General features: G+C 40.5%; 12 protein-coding genes across 12 annotated transcripts; 5 read left to right on the plus strand and 7 right to left on the minus strand.

Annotated features, from left to right (window-relative positions):
• Nucleotides 1-120: 120 nt before the first annotated feature.
• On the plus strand, nt 121-1206 carry GCK72_016487 (uncharacterized protein; the record flags this gene model as incomplete). The annotated part of the gene is made up of 4 exons (XM_003090550.2): nt 121-158; nt 205-281; nt 330-576; nt 873-1206. 4 exons carry the CDS (start codon nt 121-123, stop codon nt 1204-1206), a joined length of 696 nt encoding a protein of 231 aa, XP_003090598.1.
• Nucleotides 1207-1462: 256 nt separating this feature from the next.
• GCK72_016488 (uncharacterized protein) lies at nt 1463-3664 on the plus strand (the record flags this gene model as incomplete). The annotated part of the gene is made up of 3 exons (XM_003090549.2): nt 1463-1479; nt 1764-1959; nt 3278-3664. 3 exons carry the CDS (start codon nt 1463-1465, stop codon nt 3662-3664), a joined length of 600 nt encoding a protein of 199 aa, XP_003090597.2.
• A 110-nt stretch (nt 3665-3774) lies between these two features.
• GCK72_016489 (uncharacterized protein) lies at nt 3775-6236 on the minus strand (the record flags this gene model as incomplete). Its single annotated transcript, XM_003090551.2, has 4 exons — nt 3775-4104; nt 4160-4695; nt 5069-5241; nt 6088-6236. The coding sequence occupies 4 exons, from the start codon at nt 6234-6236 to the stop codon at nt 3775-3777; spliced, it is 1188 nt and encodes a 395-aa protein (XP_003090599.2).
• Nucleotides 6237-8653: 2417 nt separating this feature from the next.
• GCK72_016490 (uncharacterized protein) lies at nt 8654-10451 on the minus strand (the record flags this gene model as incomplete). The annotated part of the gene is made up of 2 exons (XM_053731527.1): nt 8654-9061; nt 10092-10451. 2 exons carry the CDS (start codon nt 10449-10451, stop codon nt 8654-8656), a joined length of 768 nt encoding a protein of 255 aa, XP_053580440.1.
• Nucleotides 10452-10736: 285 nt separating this feature from the next.
• GCK72_016491 (uncharacterized protein) lies at nt 10737-11998 on the minus strand (the record flags this gene model as incomplete). Its single annotated transcript, XM_053731528.1, has 3 exons — nt 10737-11014; nt 11462-11631; nt 11685-11998. 3 exons carry the CDS (start codon nt 11996-11998, stop codon nt 10737-10739), a joined length of 762 nt encoding a protein of 253 aa, XP_053580441.1.
• Nucleotides 11999-12994: 996 nt separating this feature from the next.
• GCK72_016492 (uncharacterized protein) lies at nt 12995-14672 on the minus strand (the record flags this gene model as incomplete). The annotated part of the gene is made up of 4 exons (XM_003095662.2): nt 12995-13056; nt 13136-13302; nt 13864-14264; nt 14319-14672. The coding sequence occupies 4 exons, from the start codon at nt 14670-14672 to the stop codon at nt 12995-12997; spliced, it is 984 nt and encodes a 327-aa protein (XP_003095710.2).
• Nucleotides 14673-15768: 1096 nt separating this feature from the next.
• GCK72_016493 (uncharacterized protein) lies at nt 15769-16401 on the minus strand (the record flags this gene model as incomplete). The annotated part of the gene is made up of 3 exons (XM_003095669.2): nt 15769-15793; nt 15844-16226; nt 16279-16401. The coding sequence occupies 3 exons, from the start codon at nt 16399-16401 to the stop codon at nt 15769-15771; spliced, it is 531 nt and encodes a 176-aa protein (XP_003095717.2).
• Nucleotides 16402-18673: 2272 nt separating this feature from the next.
• Nucleotides 18674-19999, plus strand: GCK72_016494 (uncharacterized protein; the record flags this gene model as incomplete). The annotated part of the gene is made up of 4 exons (XM_003095691.2): nt 18674-18802; nt 18850-19113; nt 19428-19652; nt 19793-19999. The coding sequence occupies 4 exons, from the start codon at nt 18674-18676 to the stop codon at nt 19997-19999; spliced, it is 825 nt and encodes a 274-aa protein (XP_003095739.2).
• Nucleotides 20000-21061: 1062 nt separating this feature from the next.
• On the plus strand, nt 21062-21987 carry GCK72_016495 (uncharacterized protein; the record flags this gene model as incomplete). The annotated part of the gene is made up of 3 exons (XM_053731529.1): nt 21062-21098; nt 21145-21572; nt 21616-21987. 3 exons carry the CDS (start codon nt 21062-21064, stop codon nt 21985-21987), a joined length of 837 nt encoding a protein of 278 aa, XP_053580442.1.
• Nucleotides 21988-22114: 127 nt separating this feature from the next.
• Nucleotides 22115-22840, minus strand: GCK72_016496 (uncharacterized protein; the record flags this gene model as incomplete). Its single annotated transcript, XM_003095697.2, has 3 exons — nt 22115-22214; nt 22264-22619; nt 22667-22840. 3 exons carry the CDS (start codon nt 22838-22840, stop codon nt 22115-22117), a joined length of 630 nt encoding a protein of 209 aa, XP_003095745.2.
• A 353-nt stretch (nt 22841-23193) lies between these two features.
• Nucleotides 23194-23919, plus strand: GCK72_016497 (uncharacterized protein; the record flags this gene model as incomplete). Its single annotated transcript, XM_003095676.2, has 3 exons — nt 23194-23367; nt 23416-23771; nt 23820-23919. 3 exons carry the CDS (start codon nt 23194-23196, stop codon nt 23917-23919), a joined length of 630 nt encoding a protein of 209 aa, XP_003095724.2.
• Nucleotides 23920-24726: 807 nt separating this feature from the next.
• GCK72_016498 (uncharacterized protein) lies at nt 24727-26659 on the minus strand (the record flags this gene model as incomplete). Its single annotated transcript, XM_053731530.1, has 6 exons — nt 24727-24845; nt 24941-25099; nt 25217-25301; nt 25348-25398; nt 25662-25709; nt 25802-26659. The coding sequence occupies 6 exons, from the start codon at nt 26657-26659 to the stop codon at nt 24727-24729; spliced, it is 1320 nt and encodes a 439-aa protein (XP_053580443.1).
• Between the last annotated feature and the right edge of the window lie 194 nt (nt 26660-26853).

Below are 26853 nucleotides of genomic sequence, written 5' to 3' on the forward strand. Positions count from 1 at the left end.
CTTCAAATGATGACAATTTCACCGCGATTTTCTCATTTTCTCGCTTTATTTCTCGTGTTTTCCCCATTTTTTTCTCAATTTTCTTCTCAAAAATTCAATTTTACAGACGTCGATTACAAAATGGGTGACCACTACGGCTTCTCACTTACTACTTTCAGGTAATTTTTTAGTTTTTTAATCGGAAAAGTAATTTTCTTTTTTCAGTCCATCGGGAAAGTTGATGCAAATCGAATATGCATTGAATGCCGTCAAAAATGGTCAACCATCAGTTGGATTGAGAGGTAATCAGCAAAAAATCGATGAAAAATTCCTCATTTTTTATTTTTCAGCCAAGGATGGAGTCGTTTTGGCCACCGAGAACGTCGGATCAGTTCTCACCGACGATCAACCAAAAGTCGAGCAGATCAGCAAGCACATCGGATGCGTTTACAGTGGAATGGGACCAGATTTCCGTATTTTGGTGAAGAAGGCTCGTAAAATCGCTATGGAGTACGAGATGATGTACGGAGAGGAGATGCCAACGATTCAGTTGGTTACTGAGCTCGCCGCTGTCATGCAGGAATACACTCAGTCCGGGTAAGCGATAAATCTCTGAAAATGGTTTTATTAGCAGCCCACCCCTCTTACAACCGCGCCCCACCGCAAACGAGAGAGCCGACACAGATTTTCGCAGTTTTTGACCTATTCTCGCTATTTTTCATAATAATTAACCGAAAAAATTATGGAAAATACCGAAAATAGATAAAAAACTGTAAAAATCTATGTCTGCGCGAGAAAAGAAAAACTCTGCGTCTCTCGCCGATACTCTCTTGTTTGCGGTGGAGCGCAGTTGTAATAAATATACTCAGCTAATAGCAATTTTCGATTTTCAGAGGAGTCCGCCCATTCGGATCATCTCTCCTCATCGCTGGCTGGGACAAGAACCCAGGACGACCACTCCTCTTCCAATGTGATCCATCTGGAGCATATTTCGCCTGGAAGGCAACTGCTCTCGGAAAGAACGACGTCAACGCGAAGACGTTCCTCGAGAAGCGGTTCAGCGAGGCTCTCGAGCTCGACGATGGAATTCACACGGCTCTTCTTACTCTCAGAGAGTCATTCGATGTCGGCATGAATGAGAACAATGTTGAGGTGGCAATCTGCAATTCGACTGGCTTCCATCGACTCACCAAGCAACAAGTCAAGGATCATCTCGGAACTCTTTAAATTTTTTTCTGTCGAGTGTTTTTTTTTATTTTCCCCGATTTCTCTTTTCATTTTTCTCTTTAATTTATTCAATGTATTCTCCCTTCTATCCCCACCTGATCCGGTAGTTTTCTACTACCGAGTTTTATTGGAACAATGAACGCCTTGCTATTTTTAAAAGTTATTTTTGCCTCTGAAAGGTTCAGACGCCTTCAGAATACTTCGTTTGCTCTACTCATCATCGTCAATACGTCAATTCTTGCAGCGAGACAACAAAATGACCGGAAGACCAAGGTAAGAAATCAGAAAATCAGAAAAAAGTTATTTTGATATGAATTACTTTATCTGTCACAAGAAAACTTTTATTGGAGATTTGACGAGCAATTTTGCAATTTTTTAACCAAAAATTGTCTTATTTTCACCTCAAATTTCATTTAATCGCGGAGTTTTAGCTTTATCTGTCATATTTACCCCTTGAAAATTAAGTTTTCAAGCAAAGAATTTGAAAATCTAAGCGCATTTTTTGACAAAAATTGAATTTTCGATAAATTTTCAGTTGAAAATCAATAAATTTCCAGACACGATTGGTTCCAAAGCGACAGCGACGTCGTCTTAACGATTCTGAAGCGCAACGTACCACTGGATGATTGCCACGTGGAAATCTCGAATGAGAACAAGATCACAGTGAAGCAAGGCGACGAGATTCTATTCGAAGGAACACTTTTCAGTGAAGTGAAGAATAATGACTTCACTGTTCAGTGCACCACTGCCAAGGTGTGTACCGAATTCAAAAAATACCTGAAAATCAACGAAAACTGGTTGAAAAACTTGATTTTTTGATTTTCCATCAATTTTTCGTCCGAAAACCCAGTTTTTCCTGTCAAAAACTACAGAAAACCCCATTTTTCAGCTTGGAAATGATAATTTCCTCTAAAAAATGTCCCGCTTCCTGAAAAACATATATATATTCTATAAACCAGTTTTTACTCTTTATGAGCTGTTTTCAGAATTTTCGCTTAGTTTCAGCTGGCCCATCGTGTTCTACATGATTTCCTATCGAAAATGTGCAAAAACATCGAAAAATTACTTAAAATGTTTAAAAAAAGCATCGCCGATGAGGGATTTTGTTATTAAAATAATACTGAAAACTGCTGAAATCCTTTGCAAAATTTCCCAAAAACACGTTCTGTGCGACATTGTTAATTCGTATTGTCATATATACCATCTCGTGACGCGTAGCCTACTGGTTAGCAGTTGCCAACGGGGGAATCTAAAAATCTAATGGGGATGGTTCGATTCCTTCCCGTGAAGACAGAATGATGAGTCACTCCTCGCTGAGTGACAATAAGCCGAGTGTTAGCGTTTCTCTTTACGGGATTCGTGATGATCATTCCCTCGAAAGCGATAAGTGGACTGACTGTCGAGAAAACTGCCAGTTTTTGTTATTTTAAAGCTGAAAAATGATAGAAATGTGGTTTTCAGTAGAAAAAATGAAGGTTTTTATGGGAAATTTGAACCAAAACCGAAAATATTCTCATTTTTACCTCAAATTTCATTTAATCGCGTGCTGACAGTCGAGAAAACACAAGAAATGCCAAGTTTTTGTTCTTTTAAAGCTGAAAAAATCATCGAAATATGAATTTTTGTTCAAAAATGAAGGTTTTCATTGAAAATTTTGCAACTTTTTTATAGTAGTGTAGTTCTAGAGGTGATTCCACGATTTTCAGTGAAGCTTAGTACACAAAATCCAAAAATGCTCTTCTTTTTAGCTCAACGCGGAATTTTAGCTTTATCTGTCGTATTTCCCTCTTGAAAATTGATTTTTTTACCAAAAACATGCCTGAATTTGAAATTTTAACCGATTTTTTTGACAAAAATTGAATTTTCCGCTCTTATCAAGGTCCGGGTACTTGGCGGCAAAGACTTTTTCGCGAAAAAATTCAAAAAATTTGAAGTTTGAACTTTGGCGCCAAGTACCCGAGACCTTGACAAGTATGGTATTTTTTTTAACAAAAATCAAGCTAGAATTTGAGAAATTTTAATGGGAAAACTAGATTTCATTGTGAATAAATCAACTTTTCCCCATTTTCAGATCGAGATCCGTCTGCCGAAACTCATCCGTCACCAACGCTGGAACTCTCTTCTCAGCGACGGTCAAGGAGGCGCTCCAACCGCTCCGATTGCCATCCCGATTCCTCCCAGCAGCACACCGTCAACCACTGCTACAACGAAGAAAAATTGGGATGCGATTGAGAAAGAAGCGGTGAAAGCGGAGGAAGACGAGAAGTTGGAAGGCGACGCCGCTGTCAACAAAATGTTCCAAAAAATCTACGCAGACGCATCGGACGACGTTCGACGTGCCATGATGAAGAGTTATTCTGAATCGAATGGCACCGTCTTGTCGACCAATTGGAATGAGATCAGCAAGAAGAAGACGGAAACTCAGCCACCTGCGTGTATGGAATATAAGAAATTTTGAATTTGATACTTGAAAAGAATTGAACAATTATTATGAGCATATTTATAAACACTTCATTGTATTCTAAGTGAGATTTTGAACCAAAAAAGTAGGAAACATTAATTAGTTAATTAAAAACGGATATCTTCAATATCCCCATCAGATTCCGCACTGAACTGTCGTCTCACTGGGGAAACATTTCTGGAAACATTTCTGGAAACATCTCTGGAACTGTAATACAATCTCTCATAACCATTGTTAGGATCAGGATCCGATGGAGCCAGCGATGGACAAGATTCCTTGAATTGGTCGAATGCATGGGATAGCGATGGACGTTTTCTACTGGACATTTCCAGTTTGATCGTGTTCATTGTCTCTGCTTTCGCCACTCGCCCAGCGATATTTTCAATCCATTTCTCGGTTTGCGCTTTCTCTTGACACCATTTTTCCTGCACTTGACCCTGAAAATTTCAAATATTATTTCTTTATTTTTTTCCCCAATTTTTAATTTCCTACCTGAATATAACTCTCAATATCCTCCGCATGCTTCCTCATCTCATCTAACGTCATCTCTGCCAGATCGGGGTCTTCCACTGACACTGATTGCACTTGTGTGTAATCCAAGTTGTCAGCTGGAACAAAGACTGCTGACAGACACGGCGTATAGCATAGAGGGACGGGCGGTGCCCGATTCGGAGGGGGCGGTGGAGTACGATCGTCTCCCAGCCGGATTTCCACGTTACATTGCGCTGAACTCGAGACGTTTGGCTGTGCAAATGTGATAGTGTCGTATTTATGACTTCCTTGAGCTTGAAGTGTGGATTCTGAGCGATTACGAGGCGTTGGAATTGGCGGGGAAAAGAGTTGCTCGACACTCGTCGATTTGTAATTAGAAATTGGCTCGTTGAAATCATGATTCTGTGAGAATTGCCATTGAAGCCACGGCTGCTGTTGTTGCTGTTGTTTGGATGAGAACGCGCCGGCTGGCAGTGTCTTATACTTGTTCGGGGAGATACCGATGGGAGAGGATAGTAGTGGAACGACGTCTACTTCTGAAATAAGAAAATAATGAGTTCTTTGTGGAGCGCAGTTGCAAGAACTGTGCCGAGCTAATAACTTGCTTACAACTCAAGATTATGAGCCATCCGGACGAGACAGATGCCTATACAGACAGAAATTTAGGAATCCGGACACATATAATCGAAACACAGTTCTTGCAAATGCGCTCTACCGAAAGTAGTAAGCCATAGACATAGATCTTGCTGAGAGCTACATTTCGGTATATTTTTCATCTGATAATATTGAGTTTGAAGCGAGTTACGACCCGGTTTGCAAGTATGCATTGTTTACACCGGCGGAGGGGGTGGCAAGACAAATTGTTATTCTTTCAAATAACGATATAATCCGATTAAAAATAGAAATCACCTCCAACAGCGGAACGATTTGAACTCGAAGAAGTCGGTATCAGGTACGCTTGACTTTGTGGAGAGGAGGAGGTGGTTGGCGGTGTGGAAGTGGTGGAGATCCGGCGGGACGGCGCGTCGAATGTGGGCACGACGGCGAGCTCGAGATCACGCTTGTCGAGGAGACCGATGACTCTGGAAGTTGGGGTGTAAAGCTCTTGAGTGGAAGAGTCGGGATTTGTGTGGATTTACGGGAAGCTTTGGGTTAGTGTAGCCTTCTAGGATTATATGTCTATTAGCTCGACACAGTTTTTACAATTGCGCTCTATTGAAATTCCCTTGAAAAATGTATATTTTTCGCTGAGTCTCTCAATTTCGCACACAATATTCTTCGGTTTCAGTAGAGCGCAGTTGTAAGAAGCGTGCCGTGTTAATATGTGTCCGGATTCCTAAATTTCTGCCCGTTTGGTATCTGTCTGTCCGGATGTCCAAGACTTGTCTGAAGGTTCGAGCTACTATTGGATTGTGCTACAGTAGTAGTGTTTGTAGTTGTTTTGTGTTACAGTGATCCAGCATCACTACAGTATCACTTTACTACAATCACAATCGACCAAAATTAAGAGCTCGCCACGTGGCTCCATACTGTCTAACCGCTCCGAATTTAATAGTGTTGTGTAGATCAAACCTAGATCTTCATTTTTCTAGTTGACGATTTTTTTCTACGAGCTCTCCCTGGAAAGTTATGAGCTCCGAAATATTATGAGCTCTGGCTCGCCACAATGTGCTTAAAGTGATCGAGCTCCTCCCAGCTGTATCTTTCTAGGGAGAGCTCGCACAAAAAAGTTGTCAACTACAAAAATTAAGATCAAGGTGTGATCTACACGTAGATATATAGTTTGGAGCAAACTACCTGCCCCGGGCTCTATGACGGGCTCTCAAAATTGGTCGTTTTTGAGAAAAATACGAAAAATAACGACAATTTTTGATTTTTTTTGAGCAACAGAAAAAAATCTGTTTTCAAAAATAAACGTTTCAACTCACTTCTCATCCTCCATAATCAATATAAAATCTCCATCCGTCCGCACTAATCGATGTTTCGAAACAATCAAATTGCTTGGTCTGGAAATCTCAACGGCGGGCGGCGGCGGCGTCGTCGCTGCGCCCGTCTTCTTCTTCACAAATTTCAGCATTGTTCTGAAGACGAAGTCGAGCATAATTTATTAGTAGTCGAATTGAGAGCAGAATGAAAGGTGTACGAATGATATCAATACGAGTGTGATAGGCTGGTCAAATACTACTCTATTAACCTACTATTTGAAATGTCGTGGTGCAGACACAAAAAATATGGAAAAAGAATGTGTGGATCGTAAAGCGGAACAAGTGACCAATAATGAGAGATGATACTGATAGAATCGGGTGGGGGGAAGGAATCGAATGGAAATCAATCGATCTTTACGACTGTTGCTGCTGACACACCCCAATATTTTCAGCGAACGATAAAGAGTTGAGAGGGGAAATAGAGGAGTTGTTATCAAGGAATGTTATAACTGTGTGCGTGGTAACCAGGAAATCAGAAAATACGAAAAAAAGAAAAAGCAAAAAATGTTTGTACCCGTGGCAAAACTCGAACCCTGGTTGCTCGGTGTGGAAAATGAGTGCGTTAGCCAGTAGACCAACCGCGCGGATAAACTTATACTGGTGGGAGGCAATAGAGATAACGGAGGTTTATGACGAGGTGCTCACCGCGTCATAAAAAAACCACAAGAGGTCAATGAGTCAGATTCGGAAATTGATTGAAAATATTATCTATTAACTTTTATTTTTTGGAAATTATCGTTATAATATAGATAAAATGTCATAATGTCATAATGTAAACTCGAATGACAGACGTCTAAATGGAAAGAACTGGAAGAACCTTTGTTGATTATTTATTTGAAAAACTGAAAAATGTTTCGCCCAGTATCGCATAGAACATTCTCGGAATGTAGCTAGCTCGTTATCAATTTCTCTAATCGAGGACGGAAGAAAAGAAGAAAACGGAGTTTAATTGGGTTTAACGGAGAGAGAGAGAGAGACCAATCTACTTGCAAAAAGGAATTTGGCAGTGAGGGAAATTACGAAGAATTTTATTTATTTTTGAGAAACGCCTTGATGTTGAGCAAAACTGTTCCGTTTTGGCTACATTTAGTTCCCGACTTTTTTAACATGGTTATGAAGACGTCCATCTGTTCAAATTTATATTCGCTGGGTAGATCAAGACTAGAGCTTCATTTTTGTAATTGACAACTTTTTGATAGCTATTCAGAGTTTCGAGATATCCACCTTTAAAGATTGGAACACAGAATGAAAGAGGGAGAGGCGCAGAGAGGCGAGCGTGTCTGCCTTCTCTGCGCCCTCACTCTCTCTCTATCACCTGTTGCTGACTTTGAAGACGCATATCTCAAAAGCGTGAAGCGCTATCAAAAAATTTTCAACTACAAAAATGAAGAGCTAGTTTTGATCTATACAAACCATATTAATTTGAGAAGATTGAATGGCCCAAGACAGATATATATGATAATTAAAAGTTCGTTTTTTTTCTCACAATTTCAATTACGAAAATGCATCTATCATAGCGTATACTGATGGATTTTAATTTTTTTCTGAATTATAATTAAAATAGAGAAATTGCGGGAAAACAGACACACAGACAGACAAATTGAAAAAAAAACAATGGGATTCGGTCAACAGGAAAAACTTGTTTGATATCAACTGTTTTTAGTTGTTGTTCCATACAGATATTGGTCGAACTTTTTGAATTTAACAAATTTTTCTTTAACAAAATTTAATTTTTCATAGTATAGAAAAGTGTCCTAATTCCAAGACTGGTAATTCTTTTTTCTGAAAGTTTTTTGTTTCCCAGGAGAGCAAATGCCACATAGATTCTAATCATTTTATTACAATTTTCTAAGATTCAAGAAAAATTCCGCCGAAAAAATATACAAATATGTTGTTCTCTGTGCAATCATAGGTTGGCATTGACATAGTGGGCGTTTCTGTAACAAAAACCTGAAACATTGGTCTCCAGAATAGATGACTTACTCCTGACGAATATTCTCATTATACTCCTTCATACACTCTTCACAGTCCATTCTGCAACAAACTCAATTAGTGAGATCTGGACTACAGTACCGGCCAAAAATATATCATATTTAGCCTTTTTCAGTTGAAAATGACCAACTTTGGGAGTGTGTCACAGTAAAACTAAACTGTCCCACAAAATAACTTTTAATGAGATCAAACACACCAAAAGTAGAGCTCCATTTTTGTAGTTGACAATTTTTCTGTACGGACACTCCCTAGCAAGTTATGGTCATTTTAAGTGGACAACTCGAAAATTGCACTATTTTGCACTGAAGAAAATACTTTGTCAATATGTAACTCTTTAGGGAGTGTCCGTACAGAAAAGTTGTCAACTACAAAAATAAAGTTCTAATCTTGGTCTGGTCGATCCCGTAAAAAGTCTTTTTGTGGGACTGCTAGCTTTACCTTGACACACTCTCGAAGTTGAGCATTTGAAAAACGCAAAATATGGTATATTTTTGGCCGGTACTGTACTTATCACAACTCACATTGGTACCACCGATGGCTCAGCAGCTGGTTTCGTCACAATCACAACCTTTGGCACCCATTCCTCCGGAGTGTTCACATCCTTCGAAGTATTCAAGTTCTCCGATTCCTCGGCTTCCTTCTTCATCTCGACACGTCCTCTCATCACCCTTACCAACTCAATCACACAACTTGCACAGATCAATGAAAACCCGATTTCACACGCCAAGACTCCATATATCTTGGGGGTGTCATATCCTATAGCTAGATGGGTTGTACAGATTAAAACTAGAAGATTGATGAGGGCAAGGAGCCAGGAAATTATACGATTGGCTTTTGTGGAGATGTGGATTTTGGCTGGGAAGACGAATAGGTAGTGGAGGAGAAGGATGGTGAAGAGGGAGATGAAGGCGAAGTAGGCGGAGCCCTAAATATCCTTGAAACATTTAAACTTTGGGGATTTCTAAAAAAAAGGTTTTTTAAGCACAAAAAACTTAATATCGTAATTTCAAATGGACTGAAACGGGCCTCCGCGTAACTTGCTTAAAACGCAATATTATGAGCTGAAAAATATACCAAAATGTAGATCTCGGTGAGTTCCATGTCTGTGAACTACTACGAGTAGGATGGAGAATCCTTAAAGGTGTATTGTGGTCAGTTTTTCGAGATCAAGTGCGTCAAAAGGTGCTCCAGCCTTTCAAATGACTGTTTTTTTGAAACTAAACGCATCACAAGGTGCGCCAGCGTCCCAAATGTTTGGATTTTCAATTTTCCGAATTCTGAACCGAGTTTAAGAAGTTTTCAGCTATTTCCAGTTATTTTCAGCATATTTTGTACAAATGCTATTAATTTTGAAACAACGTTCAGTCATTTCATGCCGATTTTTAGCATTTTTGGACCGATTTTCAGCTATTTTCAACCTCTCTCTACCCGATCATCCCTGCTGTATTCTTCAATATACTCTGTAGAAAACCTAGCAAATATTTAACGAAAAACACTAAAAACTATCGAAAAAGTAACGCCAGAAACGAAATTTCTAGAACTTTCTCACTGACAAAACTTTCCTGCGCTCGCTTTCAGCGGGTTGTGCACCGAATTAAAAAATTCTTGAAGTATGAAATTGAAGTGACCGAAATTCATACATTATAATGCACAATGCGTCTTTAATGTGTGGCGGGCCGGGCTATATACAAATTTTCGACTTTTTTGGCATGTTTTTCATCCCGCGACACATTTACAATCCGACCCGTAATAGGCCACAGGCATAGAACTCGCCGAGATCTACAATTTGGTATATTTTTGAGCTCATAATATAGAGTTTTGAGCAAGTTACGCGCTGGTCCGTTTCCTTGGAATTTAAGGCGCTGAATGGACTAGAAATGATACCAATTAAAAGATAATTATGTGACCGAGGAGTTGAAATTAGATACAGCACAAAAAAAAGCAAAAAAACTCACAAAAGGATGCCTCGGCACATTTTCGAAATAAAACGCCATGTATCTCGGCACAATTCCAGCTAGGCAACTTCCAGAGAGCCCTAGCAACATATCTAGTTTGCATTGTCTCTCGATTCCAGTATTGCATTTGTTATGTATCCGTTCTAGGATACTGTAGAAGAGGTAGATGATTGCAAAGATGACTAGACTGGAGAAGAAAATGAATAGGGCGAAGAGAAGATAGGCGAGTTGCAGATTAGGCTCGCCGAAGATGATCTGACAGAGCAATCCCAGCACAGAGATGATGAAGAGGACCAAGTAGGCGAGTAGAATATAGTCATGAAGGTTTGGAGAGAATCGGGAGGATATTTTGGGAAGCATATTGGTAACGAATGAGGAATGAATGAGGAATGGAAACGAAGAATGAGAAAGAGAGGCGGGCGAGAAGGATGAGAGAGAAATAGAGGAAAAAGAAGATAGATTGCTGATGCTGGGTCAGCTGCATTTTTTTCGTCGTGTTGGTTTGGACGAGTCAGTGGCGTTTCTTTTGATTTATTGCGATTTCATCATGTTGGTTGGCAGGACAAGTGGCTGGGATGAGCAATGCAATTTTTCAAAAATGGACATGGAAATGGGCATCCGGACATGAAAATGTTCTCTGACCTACTACCATAAACCAAAATTCGGAGATCTGAGATTTTTGAAGCTGGTTTCTGGAAACCATAGTTTCCCTTTCTGTACGAGGCTGCTAAAAACTTTAAGAAAGTGGGTGGAGCTTGGAGCAGGCTCTTTAGCAATTCCGTTGGCTGATGGTTCTGGATCAATCCCAGGAGTTGAGATATCTGGAGCAGACTCTGGAGCAGATTCTAAAGCAGATTCTATAGCTGATGGTTCTGGAGCAGGTCCGGAAGCGGAGAGTTCTGGAGCAGAAGCAGGCTCTATAGCTGAAGGCTCTTCTACGATATTAGAGAGTTCTTCAGTAGGTTCTGAGCGGAAGGCTGAGGAGCAGGTTCGGTAGTTGAAAGTTCTTCAGCAAGTCCTATGACTGGTAGTTCTTGAACAGGAGTAAGCTCAGAAGCTAAAAGGTTCTGTAGCTGAAGATTCTGGATCAGGTTCTGGAGCAGATTGTGTAGCTGAGGGTTCTGGAGTTGGTACTGAAGCGGAGTGCTCTTGAGTAGCTATTGGAGCTTTATGCTCTTCTCCAGGCTTTGAAGCCAAAGGTTCTGAAGCGGAAGGCTGTGAAGCAGGTTCGATAGGTAAAGATTTTGGAACAGGTCAAGGAGTAAAAGGTTCCGGAACAGGTCCCGGAGCTGAAATAATAGAAATTAAGGTCCCGTTAGATATGGAAATTCCCAGTTTTGATTAGCAGTCCCACCCTACAGAATACTCACCATTGTCCTGTTCCGTTTTCAAACCCAACGGGCAACACGTGTTTAGTTCGTTACTACTATCACTCAGATATTTATCAGCACAGTATTCACAAACTGTGTGTCCACATATTGCCATCACTTTAGGACCTGGAGGATACCGGTACTCTTCCATACACATTTCACAGTACGGTCTGGAAATCGGGTATTATATAAGATTTTCAGATTTTTTTATTTTCTGGCTCACTTTTTCGCCACCAACTCCTCCTGCACATTGGCTTCTTCTAGCTGAACCATCAACGGGTTGAGTGTTTCCATTTCAAACATCTCGTCGTCACTTGGTCTCCTCAACTTGATAAATCCTCTAGCAACACGAACAAACTCAAGCATTGTGGTAGCACACATCAATGAGAACACAAATTCACAAATAGGAATTCCCAATTTTTTAGGATTTTCAAATGCAGAACTTGAGATGATTGCGACAATTGTTACTAAAAAATTGAGAATTCCGATGAGCCAAGTGATTTTGTCGTGGAAGGAGTATTGAGTAGTGGATACCATTTTTGCGGGGATTACGAGGAAGAAATTGAGGAGGAGAATGACGAAAAGAGAGACGTAGGCCGAGTAGACTATATTCTAAAATCATGTACTTTGTTTTTGGTTACTCTAGTTACAGCACCGGCCAAATTGATACCATATTTTGCCTTTTTCAATAGAACATGTCATAGTAAAACAATTATTCCCACAAAGTAAATTTTATATGGATCATATAGAATAAAGGTAGAACTCCGTTTTTGTAGTTAGTAACTTTTTTGAACGGACACTCCCTAGAGAGATATGGTCATTTTAAGCCGACAACTCAAAAATCATTCTATTTTGCAGTGAAATGGGACAATTTGAGGGAGAAATGCCTCTGTCGATACTTGCTGGGGAGTGTCCGTACAAAAACGTTGTCAATTACAAAATGAAGCTCTACTTTTTATCTGTTGGATCCAATATAACGTTTTTTGTGGAATAGTTAGGTTTACCTTGACGCACTTTCAAACTTGGACATTTTCATTTGAAAACGGCAAAAAATGATATCTTTTTGGCCGGTACTGTATTTTTATCACTAACCTCAATATACTTTTCTCCATTTTCGACACAAAACGCTGCAATTCTTGGCACCATTCCAGCAACAAAACTCCCTCCCATCCCAATCAATATATTAATTTTGCACTTTTTCTTCTCGTTGGACTCCAACTTTTTATGAACAAACTTCATGATAAAGAAGAGGAGAATAATATTGATTATAGCAACAAGCCATGAGAATAGTATTAGAGAAGCGTATGAATAAAAATAGGGAAGTGAAAAGACGACGGAATAAACGAAGAGGATAATGTAGCAGCCGAGAACGAATTCAAGGAGTTCCATTTGAATATATTGTATTCAAAATTGAAATTAGTTTGATAAGGGGAGGTGGGGAGGAATAAGAGATGCAGAGAACGAAAGGAAATGATTGAATGGAAGGAGTAATGATACGGTTGTTTGATTGTTGAGTTATAATTTGATTTGTTTTTACTCCCTTTCCGCGATCATATCTAAGATCGTGAAGTTTTTCGGGAGTAGGCTGGCAGGTCCTGAAACAAAGAAATTATACTTTAAATCCAGTTTCATTAAAGATGTGTTTAGACCTGTTACATTTTAATAAAAACTTACCATGAACCAGAGTGACTTTCTGACAGAACGGGCAGAACACGTGTTGCTTATGAGTCATTTCCAATAGCATATCCGCGCATTTTTCACAAACCGTGTGGCCGCATTCTTTCAACATTCTGGGGATACGGTTTTTGTAGTAGTGTTGAAAGCAGATCTTGCATTCGAGTCTGAAATTTTAGTGATAAAGGTGATGGTCCTATTCTTTTTGGAAATTAGCAACATGTGTTTTCGTTTTCGAAAATTTTAGGATAGGTCTGGGTAGACTAGCCATTGTCTTTGTTCTAGAGGGTACGGGGTGTTCTAAAACCAAGGCATTATGGCGTTTCGATACCAAACAAGATCACACCTTAGTTTTCATTAACATGCTTAGTGTCGAAAAGTTTTGGCTCCGAAACGTCTAGTTTTGAAGTTTTTGGTTACAAAACGGGCACAAAGTCGTTTGGAAAAAGTTAAGGAAATTCTTGAGCACAATTTAAAAATGAGAAGTTTTGGTGAAATACGTGACAATATGAGTTGGTCAGAGCTGCCCAAATCACGCGAACCACATTTATCATTAACTTTGAGTCGATACTCAGCGAACTTGAATAAATAAAGCACGCCAAACTTAACCTGAGGACAATGTAGTTGATCAGACAAGAAAATGGTCGGTGATCAAAGATCAAACTACAAAAAGTGTCCCAACAAGCTACCATACTTCTCTAATTAAAAAAAGTCAACACCTTACTCACCTTGTTCTGACTAGCTCTATGTTCCTCGCGATAATTTCCAAAACCTTTGCATCGCCTTCAATATCCGCTGCACAATTCAATGTTTGCATTTCCTGCACATCCTTCACTCTTCTCAACTCGACAGTTCCTTTCAAAACAGCCACAAACTCTATCATTGTGCTGGCACAAATCAATGAGAGTATCAACTCGGCAGCTATGACATTAAAGACTTTTGGCTGCTCGAAAAAGGAACCAATAAGGATTGTGATCATTAGAATCAAGAAATGGATGCTGCCAATGATCTGGGCGATTTTCTTGTGATGAGGGTTGACAACAACGCATTTCACTTTAGATTCCGATATGAACAGATAGTAGAGGATAGGCATTATGAACAAAGAGAGGAAGAGTAGGTACCCAGTTGCCTGAATCAAATAAGTATTATTCATGGTTAAATGTCTAAAAAACTTAAAACTTACAAATGGATGAACCGGTTGGTACAGAAAACAAAATGTCATAACTCTTGGCTCTATGCCAACCAGGAAAATTGCCGTGAGGCCTATCAGCATATTCTGCTTACATTTTAGCTTGGTTTCAGTCTTGCGAATTTTATGAACGAATGTCACTATGTTATAGAGAACAAACATGACTATAAGTGCCATACCCCATGACAACATAACTGGGAACAGGTAGACAATGAGGAAAATTGGTTTCGTAAGGCAAAATATCAGAGTAATAGCTGTGAGACAAACGATAACAAAGAAGATTACATAGCCGATGACAATGTAATCATGAATTTCAGGTGGATATCGATAGAAGTTCTTTGGGAGCATTTCGAGGTGGAATGGAATAAAAGGAGAGGAAATGGAAATAGGGAGATGTGGAAGAGAGAAGAAAGACGGAGAGAGAAAACAGAAGAGAAATAGCATGAGTAGCAGAGAGGGATAGGTCAGCCGACTTTGCCGGCTCGAAGGCGTCACGGGCCCTCCCCAGCCGCCGTGCTGCGCAAGCTGAAATTAAACGTATGCGTGTGTGGGTTAGTGCAGGGCAAGTGCGCTCCAACGAGAAGCTGGCTTGTTCGTAGCATAAAACAAAAAAAATGTCTTGGAATATTTCCGAATGTCTCGGATTTCAAGAGTTTTTTTTGAGAGACACATAAGCTTTATCAAGAGGTCGCACTTGCAGCAATGTAGGAATTTCCAATTTTCACTATTCAAACGTGTAAAATAACGATTTTTTAATATTTCGTGTCATTTCAGAAGTAACATGAATCTCCGCCCAGCTATTTGTGAATGTTTGCACCAAAAATTTCAGATTATGGGCTAGTAACACAGAATTCTGTGAAGTGCGCTCTAGTAACGATCTTAACAGCACCCGCATTATAACGTCACTACCTTTATGCTTATAGTTAGAATTTACTTCTATCTATATCCTGCCATTTTTCCATTATTTTGGGTAGTTGTGGGGCGGGGACGGGTTTGGTTGAGTAGCAGGATGATAAGGAACGAGAAGATGATAGGGGGGAAGAGAAAGAAAAAAATGATAAGAAAGAGAGATAGGTCATCTTCTAGAATGATGTTCTGTGATGATAAAGAGAACTTTTCAAAGTTTTCGTTTTCTAAGATTACATTTTTTGTAATAAGTTCAAAAAATCAAAAACTCGAGAGGTTTTCAAACAAAGACGTGGTCAAGCTGAACTATCGAAAGTTGCCAGGCGTCATGTTTTTAGAACCTCTGATCTCTGAATACCTCGGTATGACAGATACCTAGTAATTTCTCTTTGCGAACGCAGTTTTTTCAAAGTTATATGTTTATGTTTATTTTTATCTTAGAAGCTTAGAAACAATTACAAAGAAAAAAAGAAAAAGGTACAGAGAGCATTGATAAGAAATTAAAACATAAAAAATTCCTCTAGGCTTTTTGGCAGTTTCACGAAGCGATGAGGTCCTCGGATCTGAAATATACAATAACTTTATATTAGTAACCCATCTAGATATCACCAACCTTACTTCTGCTTCTCCATTCTCCAAATTCACCAGTTCTCCCAACTCCACAATATTCTCCTCTTCATAGTTTTGATTCGTCACTCCAGCCTCTCTTAGCTCGATCTTTCCTCTCAACACTCTTACCAGCTCAACCAATGTACTCATCGTAATCAGTGTATGTCCGAGTTCGTAAGCCACGGGCAGACACATGATGATAACAAAATCTTCGAGATATAAGTACATTGTCATACAGAAAATTGAGACGTTGAGTAGAACGATTGCCCATGACACTTTGCTGTTCCTTGGGCTCACGACACGGCAGTTGAGCTTTGCTTGAAAGATGAATAAATATTGAAATAGAATCAATACAAGAGGAGAATTTAGAGTAATTGCTGCGATTAGCTGAAAAAATATAGAAAGAAGTAGGAAAAGTGGATTGTGCCAATCGACTTACAGCATGTTCTATTCCAGTATAAACATGAGTGAATAGAAGTCTCGCAATTATCGACGTCAAACAGCTTCCAACAAGTCCAATAATCAATCCGGTGATGGATTTGGTTTTTAGTCCAAGGTTCATTTTTCGATGCAGAACATAGTAGATGACCAGAAGGAGAAGAATTGCGATTACAGAAATTGAAGGAAAATATATAAGAGTTCGATGATACCCCAATTCGAGAGCACCAAATAAAATAAAATACAGGATGTATATCAACACCTCTAACGGAAATAGAAAGATTGCCACGTAGATGTTGATGGAATCATGACAATTCCAGAAGGAGCGAGGGTACTTGGCAAACATTTTTGTTGAGAATGAAGAGTGTTGCAACAAAGTTTTAGACGAAGGGTGAGTGTGACCGAATGACCAGAAAAAATTAGATGATAGGTTCACAGTTAGTACGTTTTTGATGCGAGAAGTGGAAGAGAGGTGTCAGGTGTCAGGGTTACGAATGATGTTCTGGCAGGGCAGCGGTTTGATACTCAGGAATTCGGGAATTCGCATATTAATTGTTCAAACAAATATAGTTGTTCATAAAAAATCTTCTTGCAAATTTTCAAAATGAAACTGATCGTGGCCGTTTGCAAACGTATCGACAATAATTTGATCTGCTAGGTGGTTGGTACTTGTAACTTGCGCTGACTACCTAATCATGATTACGCAGGGTACCGGGATATAGTTCGTAATGGACAGATACCGTAAAACGTGTAATAGAGGCGTGACTAGCGGCACATGTTCGCAACGGAATATCTCGGTTCCCAAAGGAAATTACAAAAACCTGCTAATTAAAAACATGTAGCTTAATATTCATTGACTATTTTTTCAGTTGAAATTTTTTCATGTCTGTAAAGGCAGCCAAGATAAGAAACTCCAAACTCTTGCTAAGGAATAAGCTTCGGTATGATGTTCTAGCATAGTGCTGAAATCGGACCCGCTTCAAGTCACAGGTAGATGACTTTATAAACCAGCCCCATCGGCTTGGTTTCAGAACAAGCAGTATTTGATCCGTACGATGCCAACTGTTTTATCCACCGTAATTGTTCATAGAACTGCCCGCATTAAAACCGGCCAAATCAGAACCGCCATATTTAGGTATAATGGTTTTAGTTTAAAACGTTCAAATATATTTTAGTCGGCCATAATTAGTACCAGTTCAGGCCACTCGAATTCGCGAATTTCTGACTTCGACGATTTTATTTCCATCTGATAAGGAACATCATCTTTCGTGGGTTCTTCTAACAGTCTCCATTAAAATTGTTTTCATTTCCTCCTTCTCTCCTACCTCAATTACTCATCTCTCAATTCTCGTAGAGAGAACACATTATAAAAAAAGATAGTTGATGGGTCAGCTGCCAATATTTTTGTTGGTTTTTTGGTCGAATGAGAGAAGAATCAAGGGAAAGGGAGTGTTGAAGAAAAAAAAAGAGATAGGCTCGTTTGAAGTCTGAAGTTCGGGCGCTGGATCGTGTTGGATAAACCTGACAAGACATTTTTTTTAGAGTACCAGAAATCAGAGTCGAGACGAGTGAAGATAAACGCACTTTTTTCAAAGTTGCATGTTTATTATGATCTTAAGCTTAGAATTTTAGAAACAATTACAAAAAGATAAACAGAAAAAGGTATAGAGAGCATTGATAAGAAATTACAACATAAAAAAAACTCAACTATTCATTCGGCAGTTTGGCGGTTTCGTGTAGCGACGGTCTACTTGGATCTGAAATATACAATAACTATTTACTAGTCACTCACCATCGGACCGGTAAGATTTGTGTTGCATATTTTATTTTTATTATTCATGAACGTCGTAATTACAATATGCCGGATAGGCTTGTAGTCATAAACTTAAATTTTGTCAGAAAATTTGTAGTTTGCCGTTTTGTGGTGAAAATATCACAATTGGTTCAATTTCGCTCAACACATTTGTCTTTGTACTGATGTCTGTCTGTCCAGATGTCCTACGCTCACTTTTTCGGTTGACTGACTATTTCATGGTGCTAGAAACTATATAGTGCAAAACCACTATCAAAAATTAATTATCCTGTAAGACTGTAGTTGTCTCAACCTGGCACAACATGTAAGATTTTCACGTCCATGACTTTTTCTCAATTCCGTCGAAAACCGAAAAACTTGATGATCTTATCTCAACTAAAAAACGTGAACTTCAATCAAAAAACGCCAATTTTTTTCCACACGTGCCCTATAAACCTCTCTTATCTCTGATCAGATCTCCAATTATTCCATATATAAGTTCTCCTATCCCCCCTCGAAATTCAGTTTTCGAGAAGAAAAGCAACTCTTCTACTATTTCACTTTTGAACCGCCGAACCAGCGAAAAAAGAAGAAGAACGGAGGAATGGGTTCCGAGAAGATGATCGAGGTTCGAATTGATATGGAGGAGGGTGAACCCCTCGGGGCGACTCCGAATGACAAGTTGGTCATCACCAAAATTCAGGCAGGAACTATTGCCGAGGGCAAGTTGAGAGTGAGTTTTAGGTCCACCACCCCCAAGAAAAAAACATTCAATTCCAGATCGGTGACCAAGTAAAAAATGTGAACGGAGTCGCCTGCAAGGACTGCAACGACTTCTTCCGCGCTCTTCGTTTCGCCGCTCCGTGCGCTCGGATCATGGTGGTTCGGGATGAAAAGAAGGCGGAGGAGTTGGAGGCTCGTGTTCATATCCCGGCGGATCGTGCCAAGATCATTCAGCGTCGTGAGGGATACACTTATGAGTTGGCGACTCTGGTCTGGGCACAGAATGGCCCGAAACTTGGATTGGGAATCAAGCATTTCCAGGTGAGCATGGGTCATCCATCATAAGGCTCCTAACGCAAGGCTCCTAACGCAAGTCTTCTAAAGTAAACCTTCTAAAGGGAGGCTCCTTACGTCAGGCTCCTATCTTAAGGCTCCTTTCTTAATTCTCTTCTTCTATGGCTCCTAATCTAAAGCTCCGATTCTATGCCTCCTCTCTTTAGGCTCCTTTCTTAAGCCTCCTTTCTTAAGGCTCCTCTCCTAATTCTCCTATCCTGAGGCCCCTGTCCTAAGCAAATCGCTCTGAGACACCCAACCTAAGGCTCCCAGACTCCCATTTATCAGAGTTTGGTTTCCAGAACCGCGTCCTCGTCTCCCGTGTCGATCCCGGATCTCTCGCTGAAAAATGCCTTGTCCTCGGTGATCACTTGTGTGATGTCGATGGAATTCCGGTGACTGATAAGGATGTCGCCAGAGATCTGTTGGTGAAGAATCTTCAAGAAAAGGGAAAAGTCTCGTTTGTCGTCGAGCGTCCGGATTCGATCGATGCGAAGCAGTGGGCCAAGCAGGCGTTGTCTGCTAATGTAAGTTTTGGAGAATTGTAACTAGGACGATTAGGAACTAGGGCGATTGGAAACCAAGTGGTTTCGTAACTAGGACGTTTTGTAACTGGGAAAATACGCTGCCAGTTTCACCTCCTCCTTCCACAACCACATCTTTCCAGCTCATGACACCACCGTCTGTCATCATGTCCGAAGATGTCACAAAAATTGCTGCCCAGTATCGTCAAGCTCTTCCTGGTCTCAAAACGCCTTCGAAAAGTGCCATGTCGAGTGGACCGAGTGCTCGTCGTGCTCAGATTGTTGAGACGACTATCACCCATGAGATTGGACACGATCATGAAGGAAAGGCGCTTCGTAAAGTCAAATAGACAACGAAGGACGACGACGATAAAAGCGCATCTGCTATTTCGGACAAAGCTGTAGGGAAAACTTGGCATAAGTGAATTTATGTGTTTATTTGAGTATAAAAGTATTGTATTGGGATTTACACTGACACAATATACAATTCCGTTGTTTCTCCTGTAATCGATTCCTCCTCGCATTCGAATGCGTTCATTTTCAGGTCTGAAAATGTTCTATTATTTGAAGCATTCTGGTAGAGTGAAGTCTCGGTGGATTTTTTGTTCTTCGGCATATTCATACATGGCAAGATTCGCAAGATCGCAAAATTACATCACAAGAATCGTAAATCGCATTTTTAACAGAAAAACTTGGAAAATGAATCAAAAACATTTTTTTGACCATTTTTAGAGCTGAATAGCTTAAAAATCAATATTCAGAACCGAATCACTCAAAAAAAAAATGTCATTTTTGCATTCAAAATGACTCAAAAACTTGGTTTCTGGCTAAAAATTGATAGAAAATCGCAATTTCTCATGAAAAGTAACTCAAAAAACACAATTTCACATTGAAAATTAGATTTTTAGGTGGTTTTTCATGGTTTTTCAGCAATTTTAAGCAGAAAATGGCAAAAATGACAGTAAAACTCAGTTTTTCAATAAAAAAACGAAAAGAATGACTCTGGAATATGATTTTTGATGATTTTCGGCTCAGAAATAAAGTTTTCGGTCAGTTTTCAACCAAAAACATGACTTTCAGACAATTTTTTATGGTTTTCAACCGAAATAAAACTATTTCCAGACGGCTTTTCTCTGGTAAGTTGCATGTATCTATTTTGTATGTTCCGTTGAGTTATGGACCAGGATCTCTGTAAAATGATGACAAGAGAATCACAAGTCTCAAAAACCCCTCTGCCCCAGAAACTGCTCTTTGATTCCCTCCTTGAAAAATTCGTGGTCAACGGTTCAATTTGTGTCACAACACTTTTGTGACTAGCGCCGTCTGTGTCTCGTTTCTCTCCCGCACCTCTCGTTGCTATAAAAGAGAAGATAGGAATCGAGGAAAAGTAAACTTTTGTTTGACTGGACCAAATGTCTCGTTTCGCTGGCAAAGTTGCTATTATTACTGGTGAGTTTTTTTAAAATCATTTTGTTTTCATGTATACGTTCTTCAGGATCCTCCAATGGAATCGGTAGAGCTGCTGCTGTGCTGTTCGCCAGAGAAGGAGCTAAAGTGACCATCACCGGAAGAAATACTGAAAGACTCGAAGAGACAAGACAGCAAATATTGGCGGCAGGAGTCCCGGAGGGGAATGTGAATTCGATTGTGGCAGATGTCACCACGGATGCTGGACAAGATCAAATCCTAAAGAGCACTTTGGAGAAGTTTGGAAAATTGGATATTCTTGTGAACAATGCTGGTGCAGCGATTCCAGATTCTCAGGGAAAAACTGGAATCTCTCAAGGACTTGATACCTACGATGCTACTTTGAATCTGAATATGAGAAGTGTGATCGCTTTGACGAAGAAGGCGGTGCCTCATTTGACAGAGACCAAAGGAGAAATTGTCAATATTTCTAGTATTGCGTCGGGGCTCAGAGCGGTGAGTCTGGTCTTTTTCTACTTGAAAATAACAAAACTTTTAGACCCCAGAGTTCTCGTACTACTCGATCGCCAAAGCCGCCCTTGACCAGTACACCCGTAACACTGCAATCGCTCTCATTGAGCACGGCATCCGAGTAAACTCAATCAGTCCTGGACTAGTCGCCACCGGTTTCGGGTCTGCAATGGGCATGCCTGAACAAGTCGCAGACAAGTTCTACTCAGTGATGGCAACAAAGAAGGAATGTGTGCCGGCTGGAGTTATGGGACAACCCAACGACATTGCAGAGGCTATTGCTTTCCTGGCTGATCGAAAAGCCTCCTCTTATATTATTGGTCACCAACTTGTTGTTGATGGTGGCAGCTCACTCATCATGGGTCTTCATTGTCAGGACTTTGCTGCTTTGTTGAAGTAATCTATGATCTTCATATTGTTTTGTGTAAACTGTTTTGACAGAATGAACTTTTGCTTGCGAAATGTTTATAAGTGAAGATTTTCAAAATACAGAAAAGAGAAGAGAAAAGTATATCCAAGGAAACCGTTTAGACACAAAGTCCGGAGCTGGTCTCGCATTTGGTTGGAGATGGGCAGGCGGAACAAGTGGCACCTTGTTTGTAGATTGGTTGGTTCAAGTAGTTTCCTCTGAAATCAGTAATTTCTCAACTTTTTTTAAAACAACTAGTCAACTCACTGAGCCTTGTACTGACAGACAACGACAAGTTTGTTCCAGTTGTTCATGTTTGGATCAGCTCCACAATTCTTGATTCCACATCCGAGAGCTCCTGTCTTAGACCAAGCCATCTGGGTAGCATGTCCGATTCCAGTGTTGAAGGTGGCCACGTCAAGAGTGTTGGAAGTCCATCCGTAGTCTTGGAACTCTTGTTCCCAGGATTTGGAGGCGGAGACTCCGTATCCATCGAGAGCTCCAAACGTTCCACTGGTCCATGACCAATACATGTTCTCTCCGAGTCCGGGGGCTCCCGAGTGGTCATCTGGACATCCATTGGCGTAGTTCTGGGCAGAGGTGGCAACCGAAGAGTCCCATTTCTAAAACATATATTTTATGACTGTACCAAAAGTATAATATAACATACCATCTTAAGCATGTCGGCTCCTGGTTGTTGCTTCGTTCCCTTCGCCACATAAGTTCCTTTCGCAATCTGAGATCTCAGATTGTTGTGGGCATCAACGATTTGTTGCTGAGCAGTTGAACTAAACTGGGCAAAGGAGCCAGCGATGAGAGCCAAGAAGATGAGAACAGTTTGCATTGTGAACAATGTGGTGAGGTTTCAGTCAGATGGGTTCTCTTTTTATATTGAGTTAGACGGGCTTATCAGTTCAAAACATCCACTTTCAAACTTTGGTTTCGTCTCGGTACCTATTAAGAAGCGACTTTTGGCCGGAGAACATGTATACGTGCTCGTTGATAAGAAGTTGAAAATACGAGAAACTTTAAAAACAGTCAAACAAAGATTGTTACGTAGATTATCATTAGGTATTCCCTTTGTTTGCCATGACAAAACCAAAGTTTGAAAGTGGTTGTTTTGAACTGATAAGCCCGTCTATCACAATCATATAAAAAGAGAACCCATCTGACTGAAACCTCACCACATTGTTCACAATGCAAACTGTTCTCATCTTCTTGGCTCTCATCGCTGGCTCCTTTGCCCAGTTCAGTTCAACTGCTCAGCAACAAATCGTTGATGCCCACAACAATCTGAGATCTCAGATTGCGAAAGGAACTTATGTGGCGAAGGGAACGAAGCAACAACCAGGAGCCGACATGCTTAAGATGGTATGTTATATTATACTTTTGGTACAGTCATAAAAATATATGTTTTAGAAATGGGACTCTTCGGTTGCCACCTCTGCCCAGAACTACGCCAATGGATGTCCAGATGACCACTCGGGAGCCCCCGGACTCGGAGAGAACATGTATTGGTCATGGACCAGTGGAACGTTCGGAGCTCTCGATGGATACGGAGTCTCCGCCTCCAAATCCTGGGAACAAGAGTTCCAAGACTACGGATGGACTTCCAACACTCTTGACGTGGCCACCTTCAACACTGGAATCGGACATGCTACCCAGATGGCTTGGTCTAAGACAGGAGCTCTCGGATGTGGAATCAAGAATTGTGGAGCTGATCCAAACATGAACAACTGGAACAAACTTGTCGTTGTCTGCCAATACAAGGCTCAGTGAGTTGACTAGTTGTTATGAAGAAGTTGAACAATTACTAATTTCAGAGGAAACTACTTGAACCAACCAATCTACAAACAAGGTGCCACTTGCTCCGCCTGCCCATCTCCAACCAAATGCGAGACCAGCTCCGGCCTTTGTGTCTAAACAGTTTCCTGGAATATTCTTTTCTGTGTATTTTGAAAATTTTCACAAATAAACATTTAGCAAGCAAAACTTCATTCAGTCAAAACATTTTTCACAAAACAAAACAAAACCCATTGATTACTTTAAAAAAGCAGCTAAGTCCTGACAAAGAAATTTTGTAAATGTGAGAGTTTACATGAGTTTTCATTCAATAGTGAATGAATGCTTTGAAATACATAGAATGATCTAGTCTTATGCGTAACAAATTAAAAACACTCTTATCATTACCAACTTGACTTTTAGACTCAATAACAACCACATGTTTTCGTTTGAAAAAAGATAAGATTGAGACGTTAGATAAAAGAATAGTGGTTGGGCAACGTGGCAGTAAGGTCAAATTTCAGCATGAGACTGGGAAGCCTTTAATTTTATAACTTCTTGCTGGATATTGGTGCCGGTATGTTTCAAATTTTATTGTCTTTTGGCTTGGTTTTCGACTCGTGAACATGTTGAGTTGGGACTGATTCTCATTCTACAATCATGGAATCTGGATGATTACACCCATTGGGCCCATAAACCTGATTCGGTCTGTTTATGCTTGACATCGGCGACTCTTTTGGTCTTGATGGTTCTATTTCACCTTCAGTTAGCCCAGTAACTATTCAAAGGAAAACTTTATTTGGTCATTGACAAGAAGAGAAAGAAAAAACAAGAAAAAGAAGTGAAAGACAATGTGTACAATGTGTACGTACTTTGTTAGACTGCTTAACTTGCAATCTTTTTGGCTAGAAACATTGAGCAGATTCTCGAAACGGAATGAATTTTCTCTTAAGGTCTTGAAGCGATGATCTGTTGCTGCACTTGTTGAATTTGTTGTTGTGTCTTCTGGTCGGCAGCGTCAGCAACAGCTTTTTCGAACAGTCGTCCGATTTGCTCATTCATGGGTCCTGGAAAATAAAGTTGTAGTTCTGTGTATAAAACATTTGGAACTATGGTGCTCAGTGCAATTTAAAAAAAGTTTAAAGTTAGTAAAGTGATTAACCAGGTGTGTAGCGATGGACAGCTGGATGGTGATGGTGTTGATGGTGATACGGAATCTGACCAACAGGCTGGGGTGGTGGTGGTTGTTGTGGGCCATAATTGAAGTGGGTGACCGAGTTCTCAGCACTCTGTCGAACCGCTTTCACGCCACGATCAAGGCCTGAGAGTGCAAAAGTTTAGGATATAAGGGTTAGCTAGTGTGCAGATCAAGCTTTTAAGTCAGGACGGGAACAAAATTAAAATAAAAAAGAACAAACGGAACCTTGTTGCGTCGTACCTGTCCTCAATTGTTGCCACGTGTTCTTCAATTGATTGCCCATGAGACGGACGTCCTGGTCGATTCCAGCCTCGTCCAAGCTTGCCTGGAATTTTATAAGAATCTAATGGCTTGAGAGCCTGTGAGGGTACCTTGAACTTGGCAACGACGTCCTTGATGGCGGCGAGAAGTTCAGTGTTTGGCTGAAAATCGATAAAGTGCATGGGGGCGTGGTTACACATAACGAGGGATGTGTGTACACTTCGCTTGCAATTATTCTTTGTATGTTGTATATTGATTGATTGGTTTGATAAAAATTAAACTTGCAAACACTACAGACATTCTCTACGTCAACACAGTCCACTAAGATACATCAACAAAGTAGGTCAAAAATAGGAAGAAAATTTAAAAAAAAAGTTACTTCATTGGTTAGTAAAGAGGAAGACGACACGCCGGATGCACTTACACCATCAATCGCCTTCTGTAATCCCTTGGCAAACGTATCAGTCTGCTTCTGAAAATTAGAGTTAGAAAGAAGAAGTTAGAAGAGGAGGATCCCCGACAGAAAACATTCAACCAAAAAAGAAAAAAGAAATAGAAGCCCACCAAAAGATACTCGAGAAGTCGAAGACCCTTCGGTCTCGTCGTGGTGATGTCCGGCACCTCGTCGACAGGCTCGGGCTTCTTGAACCGAAGCGGCTTCCATTTGTGTCCAACTGTGATCGGTCTAAATGGTCCAATCGTAGAGGCTCTTCGTTCGCTGAACGGATCGTGCTCGTTCGAGCCGGCTTTATGCCGACAAATATACCTTAATGGGGTGGGTCCTGGGTCCGATCCTTTCGTTGTGGGCTCTTCTGTAGTCGTACTGGTTGTTGTGCTGGTAGTCTCTTCGACAGTTGTAGGCTCTTCCGTAGTAGTAGTAGGGGACACCTCTGTCACCTCCTCGGTCTCCTCAATTAAGGGAAGTTCTGGGATATTGGTGGTAGAGGTAGAGGTACTAGAAGAAGTCACAGAGGTGCTGGGTTCCGTGGTAGTAATAGTAGTAGAAGCGGGGGCCTCCGTAGTAGTGACGCTCGATTTCCCGGCGTACTTTGGGGTCACCTTCTTCCACATTCTCCAACCTTTCCGGGTACCGTGGGGCTTGAATGTTCCACGTGGCTTTCCTACTAGTCTAGGGGTGACTCTTGGTGTCGCCTGAGTTGTAGTGGTGGGAGCCTCGGTGGTGGGCTCTTCGGTGGTTGTGGAGGTCTTTGGGATAATTGTCGAGTAAATACTCTTCAATGACTTTGGCATCTTCTTAGTGGTAGTAGTTGTGGGGGCTTCTGTTGTGGTGGTGGTGGTTGGGATTACGGTAGATGGAGTCATCGGGGTGGTGGACGCCAAGATACGACCAATCTTGGTGGTCCATTGGCGACGTTTCAGTAAAAGTTTATGGTAGCGTTTCAGCGCCGAGTCGTAAGGCATCTGTAGAAAAAATAAGAAGTGGATTAGATTAAAAAAGGAAGGATTTGTGAGGTGATGGAGAAAAACCAGAAAAACCAAGCGATAGAAGCGAAGATAGAAGTGCGATAGTGCGTAGAAGCAGAAAATATGGAAAGAAAAGTTTGAATATCATTGTGTTGTGTCTGTGGTGTCTTTGAATTTTTTGGAATGTGCAA

This window comes from Caenorhabditis remanei, chromosome V (assembly GCF_010183535.1).
Source record: "Caenorhabditis remanei strain PX506 chromosome V, whole genome shotgun sequence".
Classification (NCBI taxonomy): Eukaryota; Metazoa; Nematoda; class Chromadorea; order Rhabditida; family Rhabditidae; genus Caenorhabditis; species Caenorhabditis remanei.